Source organism: Myotis nattereri, assembly GCF_964212035.1.
Source record: "Myotis nattereri genome assembly, chromosome: 1".
Classification (NCBI taxonomy): Eukaryota; Metazoa; Chordata; class Mammalia; order Chiroptera; family Vespertilionidae; genus Myotis; species Myotis nattereri.
In genome coordinates this window covers 115,899,926-115,921,383 of record NC_138075.1, presented here as the reverse complement: position 1 = coordinate 115,921,383, position 21,458 = coordinate 115,899,926, and the positions used below count along the sequence as shown (strand labels likewise).

The window sequence follows — 21,458 nt, the reverse complement described above, 5'->3', positions numbered from 1 at the left end:
AATACCTGTTGGATTTTTAATGACACAGCTAGTAGCTCCATGAAGATCAGCATGTACATAAATGTCCCCTTAAAAAGAAGAAACGATACTCTAAATTCTGTTTTGTTTTGTTACAATTATTTATTTATTTACTGTTTAATGGAGTCAAAACCTAAAAGTGATAATAAGACATATAAATTCCATCTGCTATCCCTGGGAGATTTCTTATAGGCCTCCTTATAGAAAGCAATGCTAATATGGTAGATTACACAATTCCTCTCCCTCCCTCTACCCACACCTCTTTGCTTTGTGACTGAAGCTTTTCCCACTAAGAGTGGAGTCCACCCCAATAAATTAAATAATAATAATAATAATAATAATTTTTTTTAAAAAAGAGGTGGAGTGCATGTCCCCATCCCTTGGATCTGGGCCTACCTCATCACCTGCCTTGGCCAAAAGAATGTGGCAGATGTGACTAAGTGCCAGTTCCCAGCCTAGGCCTTGAGAGGCCGTGTGTGCTTCCTCTCTCTCAGAAACTTGCTGAGTTACCATGTAAGCAAGCCCAGACTAGCCTGCTGAAAGGGTGAGAGACAGATGGAGCAGATGAGTTGTCATTGCAAGTGCAAAGGTCCTGAGGACTATGGTTGTTTGACATATATGAAGAGCAGTCAGGAGGCCAGAGTGAGGGGAGAGTGGTAAGAAAAGAAGCTGGAGAAGAAGCCAGGATCCTTGTAAGCCATGATAAAGACTTCCAATTTTATTCTAAGTATGTGAATTAAAGGAACAAACAGATGAATACAAGAGTAAATGGTCAACCAGAGAAAAGGAAAATGCATGGTTCTTAACAGGTAAAATGAGCAGCCGCTGCTTGCTGTGGACACCTTATCTGGGTTTGAAACTCAATGAGAAAAACCCATATGCTCCATAACAGGCTCAACTCATAATGAACAGAGCTAGAAAAGACAGAGACTAAGCCCTGGGCACCATGTAACCTGACCCTGCTGCTTTCTTCCATGGTTAGGAATCTTCAATGGTCATTAGATTAGTTCTGGTATTGATTATTGATTTCTGATACCCACACTGAGGGTTCAGCCACAGTGAGGCGGTGATTATAAGCATACAAAAATAAATGAGAGGACTTACACAACAGGACTTCAGTCCTTTCTAAATGTTAAAAAAGGTTATAAACTTCAGCACTGAAAAATTAAGCTTTTAAAAATTTAATCTATGATTTTGGAGAATCAATATGCTAATATAGCAAAGAATCATAAGTCCAACACTGCAGATTAGCTTAGCATTACTACTTTAGAAATATTCACTTACGATGATAATTAAGTGTCAAACTATAAACCACCAAGCATCAAACTCTACTAACTCAATTTGTCAAAGAAGTTTAAAATGAAAATCTATAGCTAATATTGAGATAACTGATCCAATTACTTAAGAAAATATTCTTTAGAATTTTAATCATACCTACCTGGTGTCAAGTATCTTTTCACGATTATTTCATTCTGTTGCTGATCTCGTCCTCCTATAATTAAATAGTTCTCTGAGCTAATGAACCACAAAAATTTCTCAAACCTACCAAATTGAAATAAGAAAAGTTAACATTTCTTTTCCTTTATAGTTGCCTAAATTCACCACCCACCCCCCCTTTTTTTTTTACAAAGCAAAACACAACAAACAAACAAAAACAACAGGAGGCTATCCTGTGTAGGTTAAGACAACTTTAAGGTTTGATTTTTCTTAAAAAATGAAGTTGATTTTTATTGAAAACTTATAATATAAATTACCCTAGGACATTCTTAAGATAGTCTGAGAAGAAAGCAACTAAATTCTCTATTTGAAAAATATATGTTCTGTCCAGCTGGTGTAGCTCAGTGGTTGAGCGACCTATGAATGGGGTGTCACTGTTGATTCCCAGTCATGGCACATGGCTCTGGTTTTGGGCTTGATCCCTGTAGGGAGTGTGCAGGAGGCGGCTGATCAATGATCTCTCTCATCACTGATGTTTCTATCTCTCTCTCCCTCTCCCTTCCTCTCTGAAATCAATAAAAGAAATTAAAAAAACAACAACACATACATGGCCCAGCTGGTGTGGTTCAGTGGTTGAGCATTGACCTATGAACCAGGAGGTCACAGTTGGATTCCTGGTTGGGGCACATGCCCAGGTTGAAGGCTCGAGAGGTGCGGGGGGGAGGGAATGAGGAGGAAGCAATCGATTTTCTCCCATCACTTATGTTTCTATCTCTCGCTCTCCCTTCCTCTCTGAAATCAATAAAAATATTAAAAATACACACACATATATATATTTTTTCTCTCCTAAATCCCTCTCATATAGAGAGCCGTCTGAAACACAAGGATAACTTATAACAATGAGTTATACAAAGCCAAAGCATAAAATGTCTCAAGGTCCCCAGGTTTAGGTTTCTTTCAGTGGGAAACTATATAGGTTTTGGGACCACTGGTAAGAAAGAAGAAAAAGTTTTTCCCATTTTGTCCTCAATCAACTGAATGCTTACATATATGATATTCTTTACACTTATTTTTATACAAAAGACCAAATATTGCCTACCAAGTATAACTTTTCTCAAGGGACAAAGTAATCTGGGTTTTTCATAATTAATATGTACCATCACAATAAAAAGTAATGAGTATATATTTGTATCACATTTAGAAAATGACATGCAAAACAATGAACATACATATTTCCTATACTACATAAACCAGCAAGATAATCTTTTTCATGATTTAATCTATAATTTAAAAACTTCTTGTTAGAGATGATAAAGGTGTAGCATAGGCATTAACTAAACTCCCTCATATCCCCCAAAATATAAGAGCCAAACAATTTTATTCCTATATGCTAATTGATTTTTTTACTAAAAGAAAGCTAAACCTAAGGACCTGGAGACATTTTATGTGTTTGCTTTGTGCGTGTGTGTGTGTGCGTGTGTGTATACACACACGCACACACATGCACACACTAGAGGCCCAGTGCATGAAATTCGTGCATGAGGGGGGTGTCCCTTCAACCCAACCTGCATCCTCTCCAATCTGGATATCCCTCTCACATTCCAGGAGCACTGGCTCCTAACTGCTCGCCTGCCTGCCTGCCTGATCGTCCCTAACTGCACCCCCTGCCAGCCTGATCACCCCTAACCGCCTCTGCCTGCCAGCCTGATTGCCCCTAACTGTCCCCCCCTGTAGCCTGGTCGCCCCTCACTGCTGCCCCCTGCTGGCCTGGTTGCCCCAAATTGCCCCCCTATCGGCCGGTCGCCCCCAACTGGTCCCCCCCACCGGCCTGGTTGCCCCTCACTGTTCCCCCCTGCCAGTCTGGTCACCCCCAACTGGCCCCTCTGCTGGCCTGGTTGCCCCTCACTGCCCCCCCCCCCCCCCCGCCGGCCTGGTCACCACACAGCCTGTTCAGTTGTTTGGTCGCCCCTCAATGCCCCCCCGCCGGTCTGGTTGCCCCATGCAGCCTGCTGTTCAGTCGTTTTGTAGCCCCTCACTAACCCCCCTGCCAGCCTGGTTGCCCTACGCAGCCTGCTGTTCAGTTGTTACTGTGCGGGCGTCCTGACCAATTTGCATATTACTCTTTTATTAGTATAGATGCATATGGTTCAAAATTTTTTTAAATTTTATAAAAAGGTATAGTGAGAGATCCTGCATCTATTCAGTTCCCACCACCACTACCAGATAGGGAGACATTGTAATTAGCTTCCTGTGTATCCCTCTTCAGAGTATTTTTAAAAAAATATATTTTATTAATTTTTTACAGAGAGGAAGGGAGAGGGATAGAGAGTTAGAAACATCGATGAGAGAGAAACACCGATCAGCTGCCTCCTGCACACCTCCTACTGGGGATGTGCCCGCAACCAAGGTACATGCCCTTGACTGGAATTGAACCTGGGACCCCCCAGTCCGCAGGCCAACACTCTATCCACTGAACCAAACCGGTTAGGGCGAGAGTATTTTTATACATACAAAAGCTAAAATAAAATGCTTATTCTAAACTTTTTTTTCCAATATAGTACACACTGTTCTGCATATTTTTTTCACTTAAAAATGTACTTTCCTCATTGCTGAATGGATATATTAAAATTAATGTAACCACTCTGCTATAGATGGTAAACAAGTTTGTAAAACCCAGAAGGGCAAAGAAAACGAGACAGATCAGTCAAGGATGTGTTTGTAATCATGCTAGTAAAGGACTATATAACCAACACCCCCCCCCCCCCCCCCAAAAGGCCAAAAATCCATCAAAATAAGGCAATAAAAAAGAATACAGGACAAATGGGACGAATAGAAAGCAAATGGTAAGATGGGTAGGTTTAAACCTAAATATGTATCAGAAGTTACATTAGTATAAATGTAAATTTATAAATACTCTATGTAAAATGCAAGGATTGTCAGGCTGGAAAACAAGGATTTTAAAAAGACAGAACTAGATTTAAAGAGAAAACCAACATGGCAGCATAGGTAAATGCTGGTACTCACCACTTCCCACAACCATATCAAAATTACAACTAAAATACATAAAAACCATTATTCACAACCCCCTGAAAGCTGGCTGAATGGAAGTCCTACAACTAGAGAAGTAAAGAAGAAAGCAAACCAAGACTGGTAGGAGGGGTGGAGATGAGGAACAGGTGTGGGGTTTCTTTAATCAGGAGGGAGATGATCTCTGCAGAGGCCTTCTGTGAGGAGCAAGGGGTTCCAGCCCCACACCAGTTCCAGAGCTGGGAAGAGAAGTCTCCATAACTTTGGACTGTAAAAACCAGTGGGGATTGTGGCTGAGTGACACAGAGGTTGCTGGAGACCCAGGTGTTCCTCTTAAATGGCTGGGGCATGAACTTACTCAGACTTGATCCTTCAGGCTTCAGACTTTGCTAAAATCTCTCAAACAAGCAGCAGCTGGCATCAGTGTGCCCCAAATCTATCAATAAAAGGCCCAAGACCTGGCACTAGCACCAGCCTGCCTTGCTTCATATCTGAGCCTCACCTGGGCAATTCACAAGCTCAATGCAAGTAGCAGCCATCTGCAGACCTCTCTGTAGCTCCTGCCAGGTGGCCCCAGAGCCAGTGCATACGGTGGACAGCTTCAGACCATACCAGTTTACAACTCTACACATACACAAGCATCACACTCAAGGTGCAGAGTCAGTGGGCACCAAAGCCCCCACTGAAGCAAGTCATGCTCCACAGTGGTGTCTCCTGCACAACTGGCTCTTCCACTGCAGTTGAAGCTGGTCCTCACAGTCAATTGGCCTGGAGGTCAATTTCTCCCAGTGATGCCAACAGCAATCAAGGCTCAACCATAAGACTGCACACAGCCCACACAGGGGCGCAACTAGAGAGTCCAGCTCTGGTGTCTGGGAAGGGTGAGCCACTGGGTCCTATAGGACACCTACTACAAAAGGCCACTCTATGAATTCCAGGAGACACAGCAGCTCCACCTAATACATAGAAACAAACACAGCGAAGCAGCCAAAATGTGAAGACAAAGAAACATGTCACAAACAAAAAAAAAAATGGCAGCAAGCAAACTACTGGATACAGAGTACAAAACCATGGTTATAAGGTTACTCAAGGATTTTAATGAGAGCTTCAAGGGACTCAAAGAAAGCTTCAAGTAACTTAGTGAAACTTTCAAGGATCTTAGTGAGAATGTCAAAGACATGAAAAAGGACCAGCAAAAAATTAAGCATACACCAAGTGAAATGAATAATTTACTGGGATTCAACAGTGGAGTAGAAGATTCTGAGAATCAAATTAACGATTTGAAATATGAGGAAGCAAAAAACACCCAATCAGAAGAGCAAAAGAAAGAAGAATAAAAAAATATGAAGGTAGTATAAGGAGCCTGTGGGACAACTTTAAGCTTACCAGCATTTGGATTATGGGGATGCCAGAAGGAGAAGAGAGAAAGCAAGATATTAAAAATCTATTTGAAGAAACAATGACAGAAAACTTCCCCTACCTGGTGAAAGAAATAGACTTACAAGTCTAGGAAGCCCAGAGAGTCCCAAACAAGTGGAACCCAAAGAGGCCCACACCAAGATATATTATAATTAAAACTAAAGGGCTGGTGCACGAAATCTGTGCATGGAGGTGGGAGGGGGGTGTTGTACCTCGCCCAGCCTGCACCCTCTCAATCTGGGAACCCTCTCACAATCAGGGACTGCTGGCTCCTAACTGCTCACCTGCCTGCCTGCCTGATTGTCCCTAACTGCTTCTGCCTGCCAGCCTGATCACCCCCTAACCACTCCCCTGCCGGCCTGATTAACACCTAACTGCTCTCCTGCGAGCCCCATCATCCCCAACTGCTCTCTCCTGCCAGCCCAATCGCCCCCAACTGCCCTCCCCTGCCGGCCTGGTTGCCCCCAACTGCCTTCCCCTGCAAGCCTGGTCTCCCCCAACTGCCCTCTCCTGCCGGCCTGATCTCGCCCCCATCTGCCCTCCCCTGCTGGCCTGATCTCACCCCCAACTGCTCTCCCTTGCTGGCCTGATCACTCCCAACTGCCCTTCCCTATCGGCCTGATTGCCCCTAATTTCCCTCTACTTCCGGCCTGATCTCACCCGCAACTGCCCTCCTCTGCTGGCCAATTGGTTCTGATTGGTTGGTTTCTATTCCAGTCAGTGTCAAAAGCTCCGCCTCCTAGGCAGCCACTGGCTCCTCACAGTTCGCCCAGATTTGGTTCTGATTGGTTGGTTTCTATGCCAGTCAGCGTCAAAAGCTCTACATCCTAGACAGCCATTGGCTCCTCACAGTTCACCCAGATTTGGATCTGATTGGTGGGTTTCTATGCTAGTCAGCGTCTCTGGGCCTAGCAATGGGGCCTGATCAGAAAGGCAGGGCTGATCAGCAGCCCCAGTGGAGGCCTGGAGAGAAATGGAGGCGCAGCTGCTGGAGAGAAAGAGAGAGGCAAGTGCTGATTAACAGCTGCCACAGAGGCTACAGATCAGACCCTGCTTCTCTCTTTAGGCCTCTCTCCAGGCCTCTCTGCAGCCCCCTCAGCAGTCAGTGCTGGGTCACCACGGCAACCCAGTGCTGACTGCAGGACTGATTTCTGGTTGGTGGAGCCTCCGGTCATGACGGACCCAGGGTTTTTATATATTAGGATGCCAAGGGTTAAAGACAAAGGGAAAAATCTTAAAAGCAGCAAGTTACTTACAAGGAAGCCCCCAAACGACTGTCCCCTCATTTCTCAACAGAAACTTTGCAGGCGAGAAGGGAGTGGCAAGAAATATTCAAAGTGGTGAATAGCAAGGACCTACAACCACATTATTCTACCCAGCAAACCTCTCATTTAAAATTGAGGGTCAGATAAAGAACTTCACAGATAAGAAACAGCTAAAGGAGTTCATCACCACCAAACCAATATGAAATGTTGAAGGGTGAAGAAGAAGAAGAGGAAGAGGAAGAAGAGAAGGAAGAAGAAATATGATTAAAACGGCAATACATATCTATCAACAACTGAATCTATAAATCAAAATAATCAAGAAATCTAATGAACAAAATAAACTGGTGCATAAAATGGAATCAGAGGCATGGAAGCATGGAACAGACTGCTGAATCTCAGAAGGATGGGGGAAGGGGACAGGAATCTATTAGCCAAAGATCTTACATGCATGTATTTATTACCTATGGACACAGACAACAGGGTGGTAAAGGCCTGGGGCAGGGCAGGACCTGTCTGGAGGGGGGAATGTGGGGAAGGCAGGAGGGTACCTGTAATACCCTCCACAATAAAGATTTTTTAAAAATTAATTAATTTAAATAAAGGCTAACGTATAATGATGGAAAAATATATATCATGCACATACTAAGTGAAGCTGATACAGTTTTAATATCTCACACAGAAGAAAAAAATAAGTTAAAAGGACATTTCATTAACATTAATAAATGGCTCAATTCACTAGGGAGATATAACTTTTGTACTTGTATCACCTAATTACCTGGCCTCATATATATAAAACAAAAACTGGCAGAAGTAAAAGGAGAAACAGACAAATCCACAACTGTGTGATATTTAACACACCTTTCTCAATAATTAAGAAAACAATCATAAAAATAAAAGAATTAGTAAGGATGCCGAAGATTTGAACAGCATGGTTAATATGACCAAGTTGATATTTAAAGAAATGCACTCCAAAACTGTAGAACTGACACTTTTTTTCATGTATATATGAAACATTTATAAATTAAGCTGACCATAAATATGCTGGTCATAAAGCAAGCTAAAACAACAAATGTCAACGGACTGAGATAATTCAGAATACCATCTATGACCATTATGCAAATTAAACTAGAAATCAGTAACAAAAAAATAACCAAAAAGGCCCATATGTTTGGAAATTAATACTTCTAAGCAATGCATGGATGAAGAAATCACAATGGAAATTAGAACATATTGTGGTGTGAAGTATAATGAAAACAATACATAATAAAACTTTTTAGGTGCAGTCAAAGCCATGCTTAGAGGTAACGTTATTATTTTCAATATATATTAGAAAAGAAAGAGGCTGGAAGGGAAAAAAAGTCAATGTACTAAGATTCCATCTCAAGAAATCAATAAGAGAACTGCAAATGAATCCTAAAGAAAAGTATAATGATGAAAAAACAAAAAGGAGAGAGAACACATATATAATAGAGGAGATTAATAATAAAAAACTGACTCTTTACAGATATTAGTACAACTGAAAATCCTCTGGTCAGACTAAACAAGAAAAGGGAAGGCACAAATAACTACCATGTATGAGATGTCATTAAATATTCTAAAGGATGTTAAAAAGTTAAGTGGAATATTATGAACTTTTTGCCAGTAAATTTCAAACTTTAGACAAAGTCTTAGAAAACTCTAGGACTACTAGGCTACACAGGGGAATTCCATCAAACATTTAAAAACAATTAATAAAGAAGGAACCCTCTAAATTTTCCTTATGAATAAAACCTTATGAATATAACCAGTACTGAACACGAACATTATGAGGAATGAAAATGACAAGTCAATTCTATTCATCAATACAGATGTTACACTGATGAAGGAGAAAATCACAAAAAATTTTTGAAAGCTGGAAAATAAATGGATGAGTGATCAAATGCAAGCTGAATCCTTAGCTGACAGAAGAGCAAAGTAAATCAATTTACACTATGTAACCCATAAAAAGCTAAAAAATAGCACCACAATGCCCTAGTCGGGTTGGCTCAGTGGATAGAGCACCAGCCATCAAACTGAGGGTCCCGGGTTTGATTCCAATCAAGGACACATACCTTGGTTGCAGGCTAGATTCCTGGCCCTGGTTGGGGTGTGTGCAGGAGGCAACCAATTGATGTGTCTCTCTCTCTCTCTCCCCTTCTCCCTTCCACTCTCTCTAAACATCAATGAAAAAATATCCTTGGTGAGGATTAACAACAACAATAAAATAATAATAATAAAACAAAAAATAGTACCATAAGTGTATTGCCATAAAAAGGATTTAAGATGGGATTAAAAAGAGGAGGCCTGGCTGAAAGTCTGATCAAGAAGCAGTTACTTCCCTATATCTTCTTTCCAACTCTGATCATTGTGTAACTATCCCTTCCACACTCTAACAGAAGGCCAGAAGTTAATTCTATAAAAAGAGTCAAAGAAGATCTATGGACCAGAGAAAAATGTGGCACAGTTATAAGTAGGGGTAACATATGTAAAACAGGCAATTATGCAAATGTACAAAAGACTGGATACTGAGACTCCCACTAATTATTTTCACTAGGCTCCTAAAAAGTGACAACCAGCTTTTACTTTACAAGCAAGAGAGAAAAGGAATCTCTTCTAGGAAATAAGACCAGCTGATATACAGATGGCCAAGAGACATGAAAAAATGCTTAAAGTCACTGATCATCAGAGAGATGCAAATTAAAACGACAATGAGGTATCACCTCACACCTGTCAGAATGGCTACCATCAACAAATCAACAAACGACAAGTGTTGGCGAGGACGTGGAGAAAAGGCAACGCTAGTACACTGCTGGTGGGAATGCAGACTAGTGCAGCCATTATGGAAAATAGTATGGAGTTTCCTCAAAAAATTAAATATGGAACTGCCATGTGACTGAGTGATCCCACTTCTAGGAATATATCCCCAGAAACCCGAAGCACCAACCAGAAAGAATGTATGCACCCCTATGTTCATATCAGCACAATTTATAATAGCTAAGTTCTGGAAACAGCCGAAGTGACCATCAGTAGATGAGTGGATAAAAAAGCTGTGGTACATTTATACCATGGGATACTATGCAGCGGTAAAGAAGGAGAATCTCTTACCCTCTGAGACAGCCTGGAGGGACCTGAAGTGTATCATGCTAAGTGAAATAAGTCAGTCAGAGAAAGACAAATATCATGTTATCTCACTCATATGTGGAATCTAATGAACAAAATAAACTGATGAACGGAGTAGATCCAGAGACATGGAAACATGGAACAGAGTGTGGAATCTTGGAGGGAAGGCAAAGAAGGGTGGGTGGGTGGGAAGTAATCAACCAAAGACCTTATATACATACATGCATGGCCCATGGACACAGACAATGGGATGATGAGGGCCTAGGGCGGAGGGTAGGGTTGTGCTGAAGGGGGTCGATGGGGGGGAAAAAGGAGACATATGTAATACTTTCAACAATAAAGATTAAAAATAAAAGAAACATCGTTGGAAACGCCTCATAGAATAAATATGTTGTTTCCTTTATTCACAGAACTGTGTGTTAGATCTGTGGGAAGGAATTACAAGACAGCTGCTAAAACTGTGACAGAATTAATATAATTTTTTTTTAATCTTAGGTATTTTTGTATATCCTGAAGATCTGTACGATTCTAGGGAGTGATAGCTTAGAAGTGAAGATTTTAACTTACTCATGTGTAGAGGGTGTCTGATATTAAAAAACCAGGCAGATCCATCTACTCAGACCCTAACCACGGTCCTAAAGTAAATTGCTTGAAGAAATTAGTTCCCAACGATTACAGGTGCAGAATTTTTGAAGTATGTCCATATTCAAGTGTAGATCAAAGAAGCTCAACTAAAAAGACTGTGGACTGACTTGAGATGACATCAGGATTGAGCAAAAAAGGGAATAAGATGATTAAGACTCAAACTCAGGAGGAACTAAGGCAGTGGAAGAACTCAGAACATGTGAAATTCCTTAAATAAAAGTTTATTAACTTAAAAAAAAAAAGAAAAAAAAAGAAAAGAAAAAAATAATAATAACAACTGTAAAAAAAAAAAAAAAAGGAAATAAGACCCACTGAAGAGGAAAAAAGCTAAAGACATCCAGAGTTCCACACAGAGATCATTTTATAACTCCCCACAGAGAACTCCCAATTAGCCTTTTAATGCTCTACTATAAAATGTGAGCAGACAACCAAGGATCACTAGACATTAGCATGAGAGCTAGAGACAAAACCAATAAATAGAAAAAATAACTTGGAGAAGACAAAGACCTGCAGGAAAAGGATACTAAATAAAATTTAATACGTCCAAACTAGTCTCAGTATAGAGAAACTAGAGATGGAAGTTTTTAAAAAGTAACATTCAAAATTGGCCAGTTGGCTCAATGGATAAAGCTTTGGCCTGCAGACTAAAGGGTCCTGGGTTCAATTCTGGTTAAGAACACATACCTCGGTTGCAGGCTCAATCCCTGGGCCTGGTTGGGGTGCTTGTGGGAGGTAACCAATCGATGTGCCTCTCTCACATCAATGTTTCTCTCCTACCTCTCCTGCTCCCTTCCACTCTCTTAAACAATAATGGAAAAATATCCTCGGATGAGGATTAAAAAAAAAAATTTCCAAGAACCAAAACATCTTAAATTAAAACATGATAGAAGAATTAAAAAAATAATAAATTCAGTGGAAGGATTGAAAGATCAAGTTCAGGAAATCTTTCAGAATATAAAACAAAATGATAGAGTTGAAAATAGAAAATGCAAAAAAAATGGGAGGATTGTCTAAACACAAAAAAGAAAAGAGGGGAAGAAAAGGAAGCAACAACAGAAACAAAAAACAGAGGGCAGGTAGTTTTCTAAGAAATATGCCAAGAAAATTTCTCAGAAATGAAAGTTTCCAAATTAAAAAGGCCCACAAAATATCCAGCATAATGGATAAAAAACATCCTCACAGACCTACATCATTGTGAAATTCTGGAAAACAGAGGGGAAAAAATCCACAAGTTTACCGAAAGATAAAACAAGTTTCCTATAAAATATTAACTATCAAAATGACATCAGACTTCTCAAAATCAAACCTGGAAGTTAATATAATGGACAAATACCTTTAAAGTCTTACGAAAACAGTTTCAAACTAGAATTTTATACCCAGACTAACTATTAATTAGGTATAAGAGTAAAATCATTTTTATACACTGGATACCTCAAAAACTTTGCCTTCTACACACTCCTCTCATTATGCTTCTATAGCTCATAATTCCACCAACAAAGAAAAAGAAAGTATGAAATCCAGGACAAAGAATCCAACACAGAGAGGGATAAAAAGAACTTTCAGGATAACAATAAAGGGGCATTTTAAGATGCTTAGAGTAACCAATCTAGAACAATGGTCAAAAAGCTCCAGAGGAGACTTCTGCAAGAAGATGATACTAACAGAATTCCAATGTGAGCACACTTGGAAGAGTGGAGGTGAATTAATAAGAACAAAAAGAAAAAGAAAGCTTTGACTACAATTTAAATATTCACAATAATGTTAATATTGAATTGTGCTGTAACTATTCTAGAAGGCTGAAGGTGCATGCCTATGTAGCACTGGGACACAAAAAGATAGAGTAAAATCTTAATCTTCCATAGTGGTAAGCCATTAAGAGAGTGTAAAATAAAAAAATTAAGAAGCAGCAATATAAGCATATTACTTAGAGATATAGAGGTATATACTAGAAGAATCAGGTAAAAGAGCTAAAAGTATAAAAGTTTCTTTGGGAGAGGAAGCAATAGGAGTAGGGGTAAAAAATAGCAGGGCTATTGGTTTTTGTAACAAGCTTTGTAGAATTGCTTCATTTTTCTAAACAATGTGCATGCATAATTTTGATAAAATAAAAACTATATTTTTAAAAGGTAGAACACTTACCAATACACTTTTCTTGCTTTTTGAATAGAGGTAACTGTTTGGACTTCTTTTAAGGTTTGCTTTGTTTTCTTTTCGGCTGATTTGAATGCCTATTTATAAGAAAGAGTTTTTAAATAATTTGTAAATTTATTTAAATAACACCAAACAAATGATAAGGCAAGAAACAGTTTTTTAAATATCAAAAATTGGCGTTATCTACACACACACACAAAAGTAATGAAGAAATGAAAATATTTTTTACTTTAATATTAAAATAATTTAAGTCAAAGATTTACTGTATACATATATTTCCTCAAGACCTCCAAATTAACAAGAAGATATTTAGTTACCAGATACTAAGTGCCTACCATATAACAGGTTCCGAACTACATGCTGGAGACAAATAAGTGAACAAGATAAAGTTTGTACCCCAATGGGGTCTAGGAGAAGAGACAAATATAAAACACATAATTATGCAAATAATGTCAAGAAATGAGGTTGGAGAGGTAGACAAGGGCTAAGTCATGAGGGCCACTCATTTAACAGATATTAATGTGCCAATGTTCCAGGCAATATTCTAGGGCTGAGATATAGCAATGAATAACACAGACAAAATCTTACTTTCATGCAATCCACATTCAAGAGGGAAGACAGATAAATGGGTGTTGGGAAGGGTGTTTTTTAAGAAGAAAAGCAGAGTAAAGATAGAGTAATTGAAGATACTAATTTTAGTAAGAGTGGTCAAGAAGGGCCTCCCTGACATCTCATATAAGTAGACATGAGAATGAGGGGAGGAATCAAACCACAAAAATTTCTAGGGAAGAGCATTCTTGGTAGAAAGAGCAACAAGTGCAAAGGTCCTGAGAAGGTAGCATGGACCACTGTTGCAGAACAGCTAAAATCCCAGTGTGGCTAGAAAGAATGTGTAATAGGAGGAGGGCAGGTGATGAGATCAGAGGGAAGCAGATCATATAGAACCTTATAGACCAGGAGAAGAGCTTTGGATTGTCTTGGCTAATATGAAAAGCTTCTAGGAAATTTTGAACAGAGAGAAATGACTTTATTTTTTATTTAAAAGGATCACTATGGCTGCTGTGTGGAGAACAGACTGTAGCAGGGAAAGGGTGGGAGAGTAACCAACCCAGTAAGAAGCTACTGCTATAGTCCATGAGAACACGTGATTGAGGCCTGGATCAATGAGAAGTGGCCAGATTCTGGTTATACTCTAAAAGAAGAGCCAAAAAGATTTGCTGGTGGACTGCACATGGTTTATGAGAGAAGAGTCCTGGATAACTCCAACATTTTTAATCTAAGCAAAGGAAAAAATGAAGATGCTGTTCACTGAGATGGCAAAAACCAAGGAGGAGCAGGTTTGGGGGAAAAAATAAATATTGGAAACACATTTAAAGCAAAATTAAATTTGAAAGGTATTTCTGAATTAGAAAACCTCATTTACTAGTAAACATAAGAAATCATTAAGGTCATTAAATTAAGGTAGAGAAAAACAATTAACATTCACTCTAAGAAATGCAAAGTACCTTCTCAGCAGCTTCAACAGTCTTTTGTGTTTTCTTAGCAGCATATCTCTTGTGATCATAATACCTAGAAAAACACAATTCTTTTCAATTTTAAGTAAAATCTCTATTCTTTAATTTTCTATTTGTTATTTCTATTTTATAGATTCTCAAATCATACAGAACAAGTTTTGTGCTTTAAGCACCTTTATTTTCTATGTTCCATATGAAAACCAAGTTGTAGAATGCACATAAGATTTAAAAAAGAATTTATTTGAAGTTTCCAGGAGGATTAGTGTTTTGAAAAATAGTAATTTCTGTATTCTTTCTTACAATAAATATAATTTTATGACACACCAAAAAAGAAGGTATTTTCACCCCAAAGTATAGACAGGCAAAATAACAATGTTTCTTATCCTTTAATACCCTGAGTTATTGCAGATAATATTTCGCCTAAAATTTATACTTTTAAGACTCACTTTTTGGCATTGGCATATGCTGATAAACTTAGATCAACATCAACAAGTAATGGCTTATTTTTCTGAGGCTTCTGCAGCTGTTTATTCTTTTTCTTTTTCTTTTTTCCTTTTGGTGGTTCAGTTTCATTTTTCTCAATACTGATGTCACCATCAACATCGTCATCTTCCTCCTCTGATAATAAGTATGGATTTCTATTAAAAATATTCAATAGTATTTCACTAATGTCAATGACATCACATTTTTTTATTTTCAGTATATTCCTAAATGAAATCATAAATGATTTACAGCAGCGGTTCTCAACCTGTGGGTCACAATCCCTTTGGCGGTCGAAAGACCCTTTCACAGGGGTCACAAAGACCATCCTGCATATCAGATATTTACATTACAATTCATAACAGTAGCAACATTACAGTTATGAAGTAGCAACGAAAATAATTTTATGGTTGGGTCACAACATGAGGAACTGTATTTAAAGGGCCAGAAGGTTGAGAACCACTGATTTACAGTATTTAGTTTGTATTATTTTACTGCAAATTAATTTTTTCTGTATTGTCAAGGATAAATTTCCAAACAAAAGAAAAATTTTAAATGAATACAGTGAACAATTAAATAGCAAAATAAAGGCAAACATTAACTGCTTCACTAAAAATTACACTTACCTGCCCTGGCCAGTGTGTATCAGTGGTTAGAGCATCAGCCCACACACCAAAGGGTCATGGGTTTGATTCCCAGTCAAGGGCAGTAACTGGACTGCAGGTTTGATACCTGGCCCTAGCTGGGCGTGTGCAGGAGGCAACCAATCAATGTGTTTCTGTTTCTCTTTCTCGCTCCACTCCTTCCCCTCCTGCCACTCTCTAAAAACAATCAATGAAAAAAATATCCTCGGGTGAGGATTAACAAAATAAATAAATAATTTAAACTTACCTTAGTAGCATTGTAACATGATTTGTTTGTAGTTTTAATTCTTTGATTGCATTTGCAACAGGGTCTCCTTGAGCTTGGGCTTCTTTCACAATTAACCCAATTTCTGTCCAATCTATCTGGTTGGCTAAAGCACTTCGAACAACCTGAATGGCTCTGTCAACTATTTGTAGATTCATTTCTATGAGCTCTCCTTTAAGTTTATCTATTTCCTTAAGAAATAAACCAAAAACATTTACCATAATGCCAGTTAAAGTTACCATTTTTCAGAAAGCATCTGAAAAAGCTAAACATAATACCTGAGCCTGTTGAAGAGCTTCTAATCTGTTTTCGTGATCCTTTCGGAAATTATCTAATTTCTTCAATGCTTGTTTTTCCTTTTGTTGACAAAAAAAGATTTTTTAAAAAATTAGATTTCTCCTCCTGAAACTCATTATCCGGCCCCGACATCTGTCCCCTAGCTAGCTAGAGATCCCCAAGTCCACCTCTCCAGGTCTATACTACCCCAAAGTGTTTCATACTCCAAAACTAAGTCATGTCTAACCACCTCCTGTTCCATATTTGAAAGCAATTTGATTACAGGTTACATTGTATGTAAAATATGCTCCTAGAGGCTATCTTTTCCCTCTGGCAGAAAAGTAAAACTTGGGGGAATGCATTCGTAGCCTAAATTACCCAAATTGCTTCTTTTTATTTCATTGCTGCCTTTAATTTTCTTAGTCTTATTCCTAGTATTTTACAGAATGTCTCCTAAATTAACAACACAAAAGGTCATGGTAACTATTTGATCATCTATATAGCATTTTATCACATATAATTTACATTTCAGGATTTTTGATTTTGGGACAAATTTTCTAACAGTAGTAACAGCATTACCAATTAATGAATGTTTGAACGCTGGATGTAGTATTAAAAAATGTTAATTATAAAAATGGTGACTATTAAAAGAATGAAAATGATTACTAAAATAATTCATGGGTATTCTAATGCACATAAAGGAGATGGAGTTCAATGTCACTTCTATTTATTTAGTAGCTAAAGTGCTGCCACCATGTGGCAATCACAATATTTAATTAATTTGACCCATCTGCTTAGAAATTGTGCTTTGTTAATTATTTTAAAACTGAGGGGCAGGGAGGATACAAGAATTCACATAATTATAAACTGTGCACACATATTATAACACTTTATTAATATTTTTGAAAAATCACATCCTCTTCAAATCAAGAGTTAACTGTGGCAAATTTCTGAAATCGTTCTTGAGCAAATGTTCCAAAAACATGGTCACATGTGCTGGAAAAATACAGCATATTAAAACCTCCTTGTAGAGTCATGATACACAAAAAACATCTTTTTAAAATTTATTTTAAAAAATTTCAATTACAGTTTACTTTTAGTGCTATTTTGTATTAGTTTCAGGTGTACAGCATAGGGATTAGACAATACCTTACAAAGTATTCTTTACAAAGTATTCCCCCCACCTGGCACCCTGTAGTTATCACAATATTATTTATTATATTTCCTATGCTATACCTCCCTGTGACTATTTTGTAAATATCAATTTGTACTTTTTAATCTCTTCACCTCTTCCACATGGTCCCCCACCCATCCCCTCTGGCAATCACCAGTGGGTCTCCACACAAACCACATTAAAGGTCTAGTTTAGAAGTTCACTCTGCATAACCCACGGACACAGACAATAGGGTGGCAAAGGCCTGGGCAGGGGGTGGGAGCAGTGTAAAGAGGGTCAAGGGGGAAATCTGTAATACTTTAAATAATAAAGATAAATAAAAAATGAAATAACAGTTTAATGATAAATAAAAATATTTATTTATTTTTATAAATAAATAAATAGAAAAAACTTTTCCCTCTCCTTTGACCTATTTAAAAAATGATAAATAAAAATATTTATTTGTATAGAAAAAACTTTTCCCTCTCCTTTGACCTATTTAAAAATCTTCTCAAAACAGTATTACCTTAACAGCAAAATTTAAAAGCTTTGGATTGCTTTAATAAAGCAAATCAAACTAGGGTATAAATAACAGGTCTCATCTTCCCACTGTATTTTCCATTTTAGAGAATACCCGATATACGATGGAACAAATGAGGGTATACTTTTCAACACTGGCGACTTCACCTAGATCAGTGGTTCTCAACCTTCCTAATGCCGCGACCCTTTAATACAGTTCCTCATGTTGTAGTGACCCGTAATTTCATTGTTACAAATTGAACATAATTAAAGCATAGTGATTAATCACAAAAACAATAAGTAATTATATATGTGTTTTCCGATGGTCTTAGGCGACCCCCGTGAAAGGGTCGTTCGACCCCCCAGAGGGGTCGCGACCCACAGGTTGAGAACCGCTGACCTAGATCGTTATCAATAAACTAAAAGATCAGGGCGTTCCATACACTTTGAAAGGCTGCCCATTCTTATGAGAGCATCATCTACCCAGCAAACCACACTAAAGTTAGTTAGTTTAATATAAATGTTTTAAATACCATACCTGTTGTAAAGCTTTTAAATCTATTTTCTGACCTTCCATCTTGGAATAAAATTCATCCACAGCCTTATTAAAACAAACAAACAAAAATAACTAGTTGGAAAAAAAGGATAGTCTCTACTTCAACTTGCATACATAGAATTTTTGAGTCCATTTTGTTTATAACACCACTCAAAAACAGAGCTAAATAATCAAGAATCAAGTTCACATTTTTTATCCTTTATCTTGAAATAAAGTAGCAAAGTTTCCAACAGTTTGTATCTATGACTGCACTGTTCTGTAATGCTCAGATTTATAGTGATTGAAAAGCAAAAATATTTGCAATTTCTCAATCAAAGCAAGTTGATATTAATTCAATAATTTATATCATGCTAACTGGTCAAAAAATAGAATCTGAAACCCACCTTGTCAAATGATTCAAATTCTATATATGGACATTGTGAATGTTGAGAAAACAAGAAAGGATGAAATTCCTCATACCTGTAAAACATATTTACTATATCACATTCAAGAACATTAATAAACATCTAAAATAAATTGATCCATGCCTACATGCTTACGTGAGTATGTCTTCAGTTGGTTTATCTACTTCCAGGCTTGGTTTTATTTCTCTTTTCTGAATGATATATCCCTACAAAAATCCAACATAAAACTCATTTCTATCGATAACTATCAAAGATTTACTTTTTATGACTAATGGTAATTTAAGTTATAACATTTTCTAGTTATAAATTTATCAACTGCATTTGTCTACAGATTATAAATGAAGCTTTTCTTAGACTCAAAGTATTATTAGGAAACATTGTTTTTTTCACATGCACAAGAAAAATCAGGGAATAAAGAAAATGGAAACTCATGATTTGATAAAATGGTGGGATTATACAGCTGCATTTTGCTTTCTTCTTTCCATTTTTAGATGTGGTGCAATTTAAATAAATCAAAAGCACTGCCAACAGAAAAACAGATTTCCTTTGTTGGTAGGCGATTTTAATTCATTTAAAAAACTGGGCCCAGCCAGTGTTGCTCCGTGGTTGAGCATTGACCCATGAAACACCATTTCCATTCCGAATCAGGGCACATGCCCGGGCTGCAGGCTCAATCCCCAGTAAAGGACGTGAGGAGGCAGCCTATTGATGTTTCTCTCTCATCAGTGTTCCTATCTCTCCATCCCTCACCCTTCCTCCCTCTCTAAAATAGTAAAAACATATTTTTAAAAAGATACTAAAAACAAAAACACAAAACTGGGCCCTGGCAGGTGTTACTCAATGGTTAGAGCACTGTCCCAGGCATCGTAGGGTCACAAGTTTGATTCCTGGTCAAGGACATGTATCTGGGTTGCAGGTTTGATCTCTGGTCATGGTAGGGAGGCACCAATCGATGAGTCTCTCTCACATTGGTGTTTCTCTCTCTCTTCCTTCCTCCCTCCCTCTCCTGTCCACTCTCTCTAAAAAACAAAACAAAAAAAAACTATATATCTCTCCTCGGATGAGGATTAACAAAACAAAAAGAAACATTTTACGCAGGTACATTTGGACTAAATTTAGATGTAATTAATCAGAACTGTCTCTTTACTTTTCTGGTAAGTAAAGTTAGACTTTGAATAGGGAAGAAAAACCAAAGATCTGAGGTAATTCAGAAGATGTTTAACTGTTAAGGGATGTAAATCACCAAATTTTTGAAAAGTGCTGGCAAATTAAAATATGCTTCGCTACCTAAAATTAACCTAATGAGAAATATTTTCAAATTCCCCTTCTTTTCTGGAGGGCTAATACTGATTTAACCTAGTACTTTCTATAAAAGGCAAAAAAGCAGAACAAAAAATTACAAATCAACAGCAATTAAAAAAATACCACACAAAACAGCCCAGACTGGTTTGGCTCAGTGGATAGAGCCTCGGCCTGCTGACTGAAGAGTCCTGGGTTTGATTCCAATCAAGGGCATGTACCTCAGGGCAGGCTCAATCCCTGGCACTTGCCGGAGGCAACCAATGATGTGTCTCTCTCACAACAATGCCTCCTCCCCACTTTCTCTAAAAATCAATAGAAAAATATCTTCGGGTGAGGCTTTAAAAAAAACCCCACCAAAACAACAACTACCCTAGCCCTGGCCAGGTGGCTCATGTCCTATGCACCAAAAGGTTGCCGGTTTGATTTCTAGCCAGGGCATATGCCTAGGTTGCAGGCTCAATACCCAGTCAGTGCACATATGGAAGGCAGCTGATCGATGTTTATCTTTCTACTTTCCTCTCTCTCTAAAATCAATGAAAGCATATCCTTGGGTGAGGATAAAAAGAAAATTGAAAACAAAAATCCACCCTAGAATAAGCATATTACTAATGTTGAATTTCTAAACTAAAACAAAAAATGTACATATATTGATCTTTAGTGAAGATTTAAATTCTAAAAATATAAATAATAAAGCCACTATAATATATAAGTATATGTGCTGCTGCTACCTTTCCTCTGAAGTTGGATGTTGTTTTCATATAGTCTTCTGCTTTCTGTAGACAAACAAGTACTTTTTCAATATCTAAGGAGAATAAAAAAGGAAAGGAGCGGTAATCAAGATGCAATTAACTATTATTAAACAACTATGCAGAAAACAGGACAGTGCTTATAAGAGTGTTTAAGAAAATTAAATACAGTTATTTCATGTTTGTTATCAGCATATGTAAATAGGATGTTTTGGCCAGCCTGTTATCCCAATAGCTTTTATTAATTCCATCTTGCCCCTCATAATCTGAAAGGCACCTTGTTCATATACTAAGTTCCCGTATATATTTGGGCCTGTTTCTAAAGTCTTTGTATTTCCTCTAATTTTCTTATTATCCTAATCTGGCAGGTAAGTTAGGTTCCCTTAAATCAGGGTGGGGGAACATCTGGCCCTGCCAAGGAAACCACAGGCAGAACTCGAAATTCAATAAATCTAGGAGTATTTTTCATAGCAACATAATTTTTAGGTTGATAATTCTG

General features: G+C 37.9%; 1 protein-coding gene across 6 annotated transcripts in view; it reads right to left on the bottom strand.

The window, feature by feature from the left end:
* Positions 1 to 21,458, bottom strand: part of NEMF (nuclear export mediator factor) — a 66,150-nt gene that overhangs the window by 25,264 nt on the left and 19,428 nt on the right. For all 6 annotated transcript variants that reach the window (XM_081091210.1, XM_081091211.1, XM_081091213.1 and 3 more), the window contains exons 8-18: positions 20,942 to 21,015; positions 19,047 to 19,117; positions 18,891 to 18,966; positions 18,490 to 18,552; positions 16,282 to 16,359; positions 15,986 to 16,194; positions 15,061 to 15,252; positions 14,606 to 14,669; positions 13,089 to 13,177; positions 1,457 to 1,560; positions 6 to 68 (exon numbers count right to left, since the gene is read on the bottom strand). In XM_081091210.1, the coding sequence (XP_080947336.1) occupies positions 6 to 68; positions 1,457 to 1,560; positions 13,089 to 13,177; positions 14,606 to 14,669; positions 15,061 to 15,252; positions 15,986 to 16,194; positions 16,282 to 16,359; positions 18,490 to 18,552; positions 18,891 to 18,966; positions 19,047 to 19,117; positions 20,942 to 21,015 (1,083 nt within the window). The remainder of the gene's footprint in view (positions 1 to 5; positions 69 to 1,456; positions 1,561 to 13,088; positions 13,178 to 14,605; positions 14,670 to 15,060; positions 15,253 to 15,985; positions 16,195 to 16,281; positions 16,360 to 18,489; positions 18,553 to 18,890; positions 18,967 to 19,046; positions 19,118 to 20,941; positions 21,016 to 21,458) is intronic.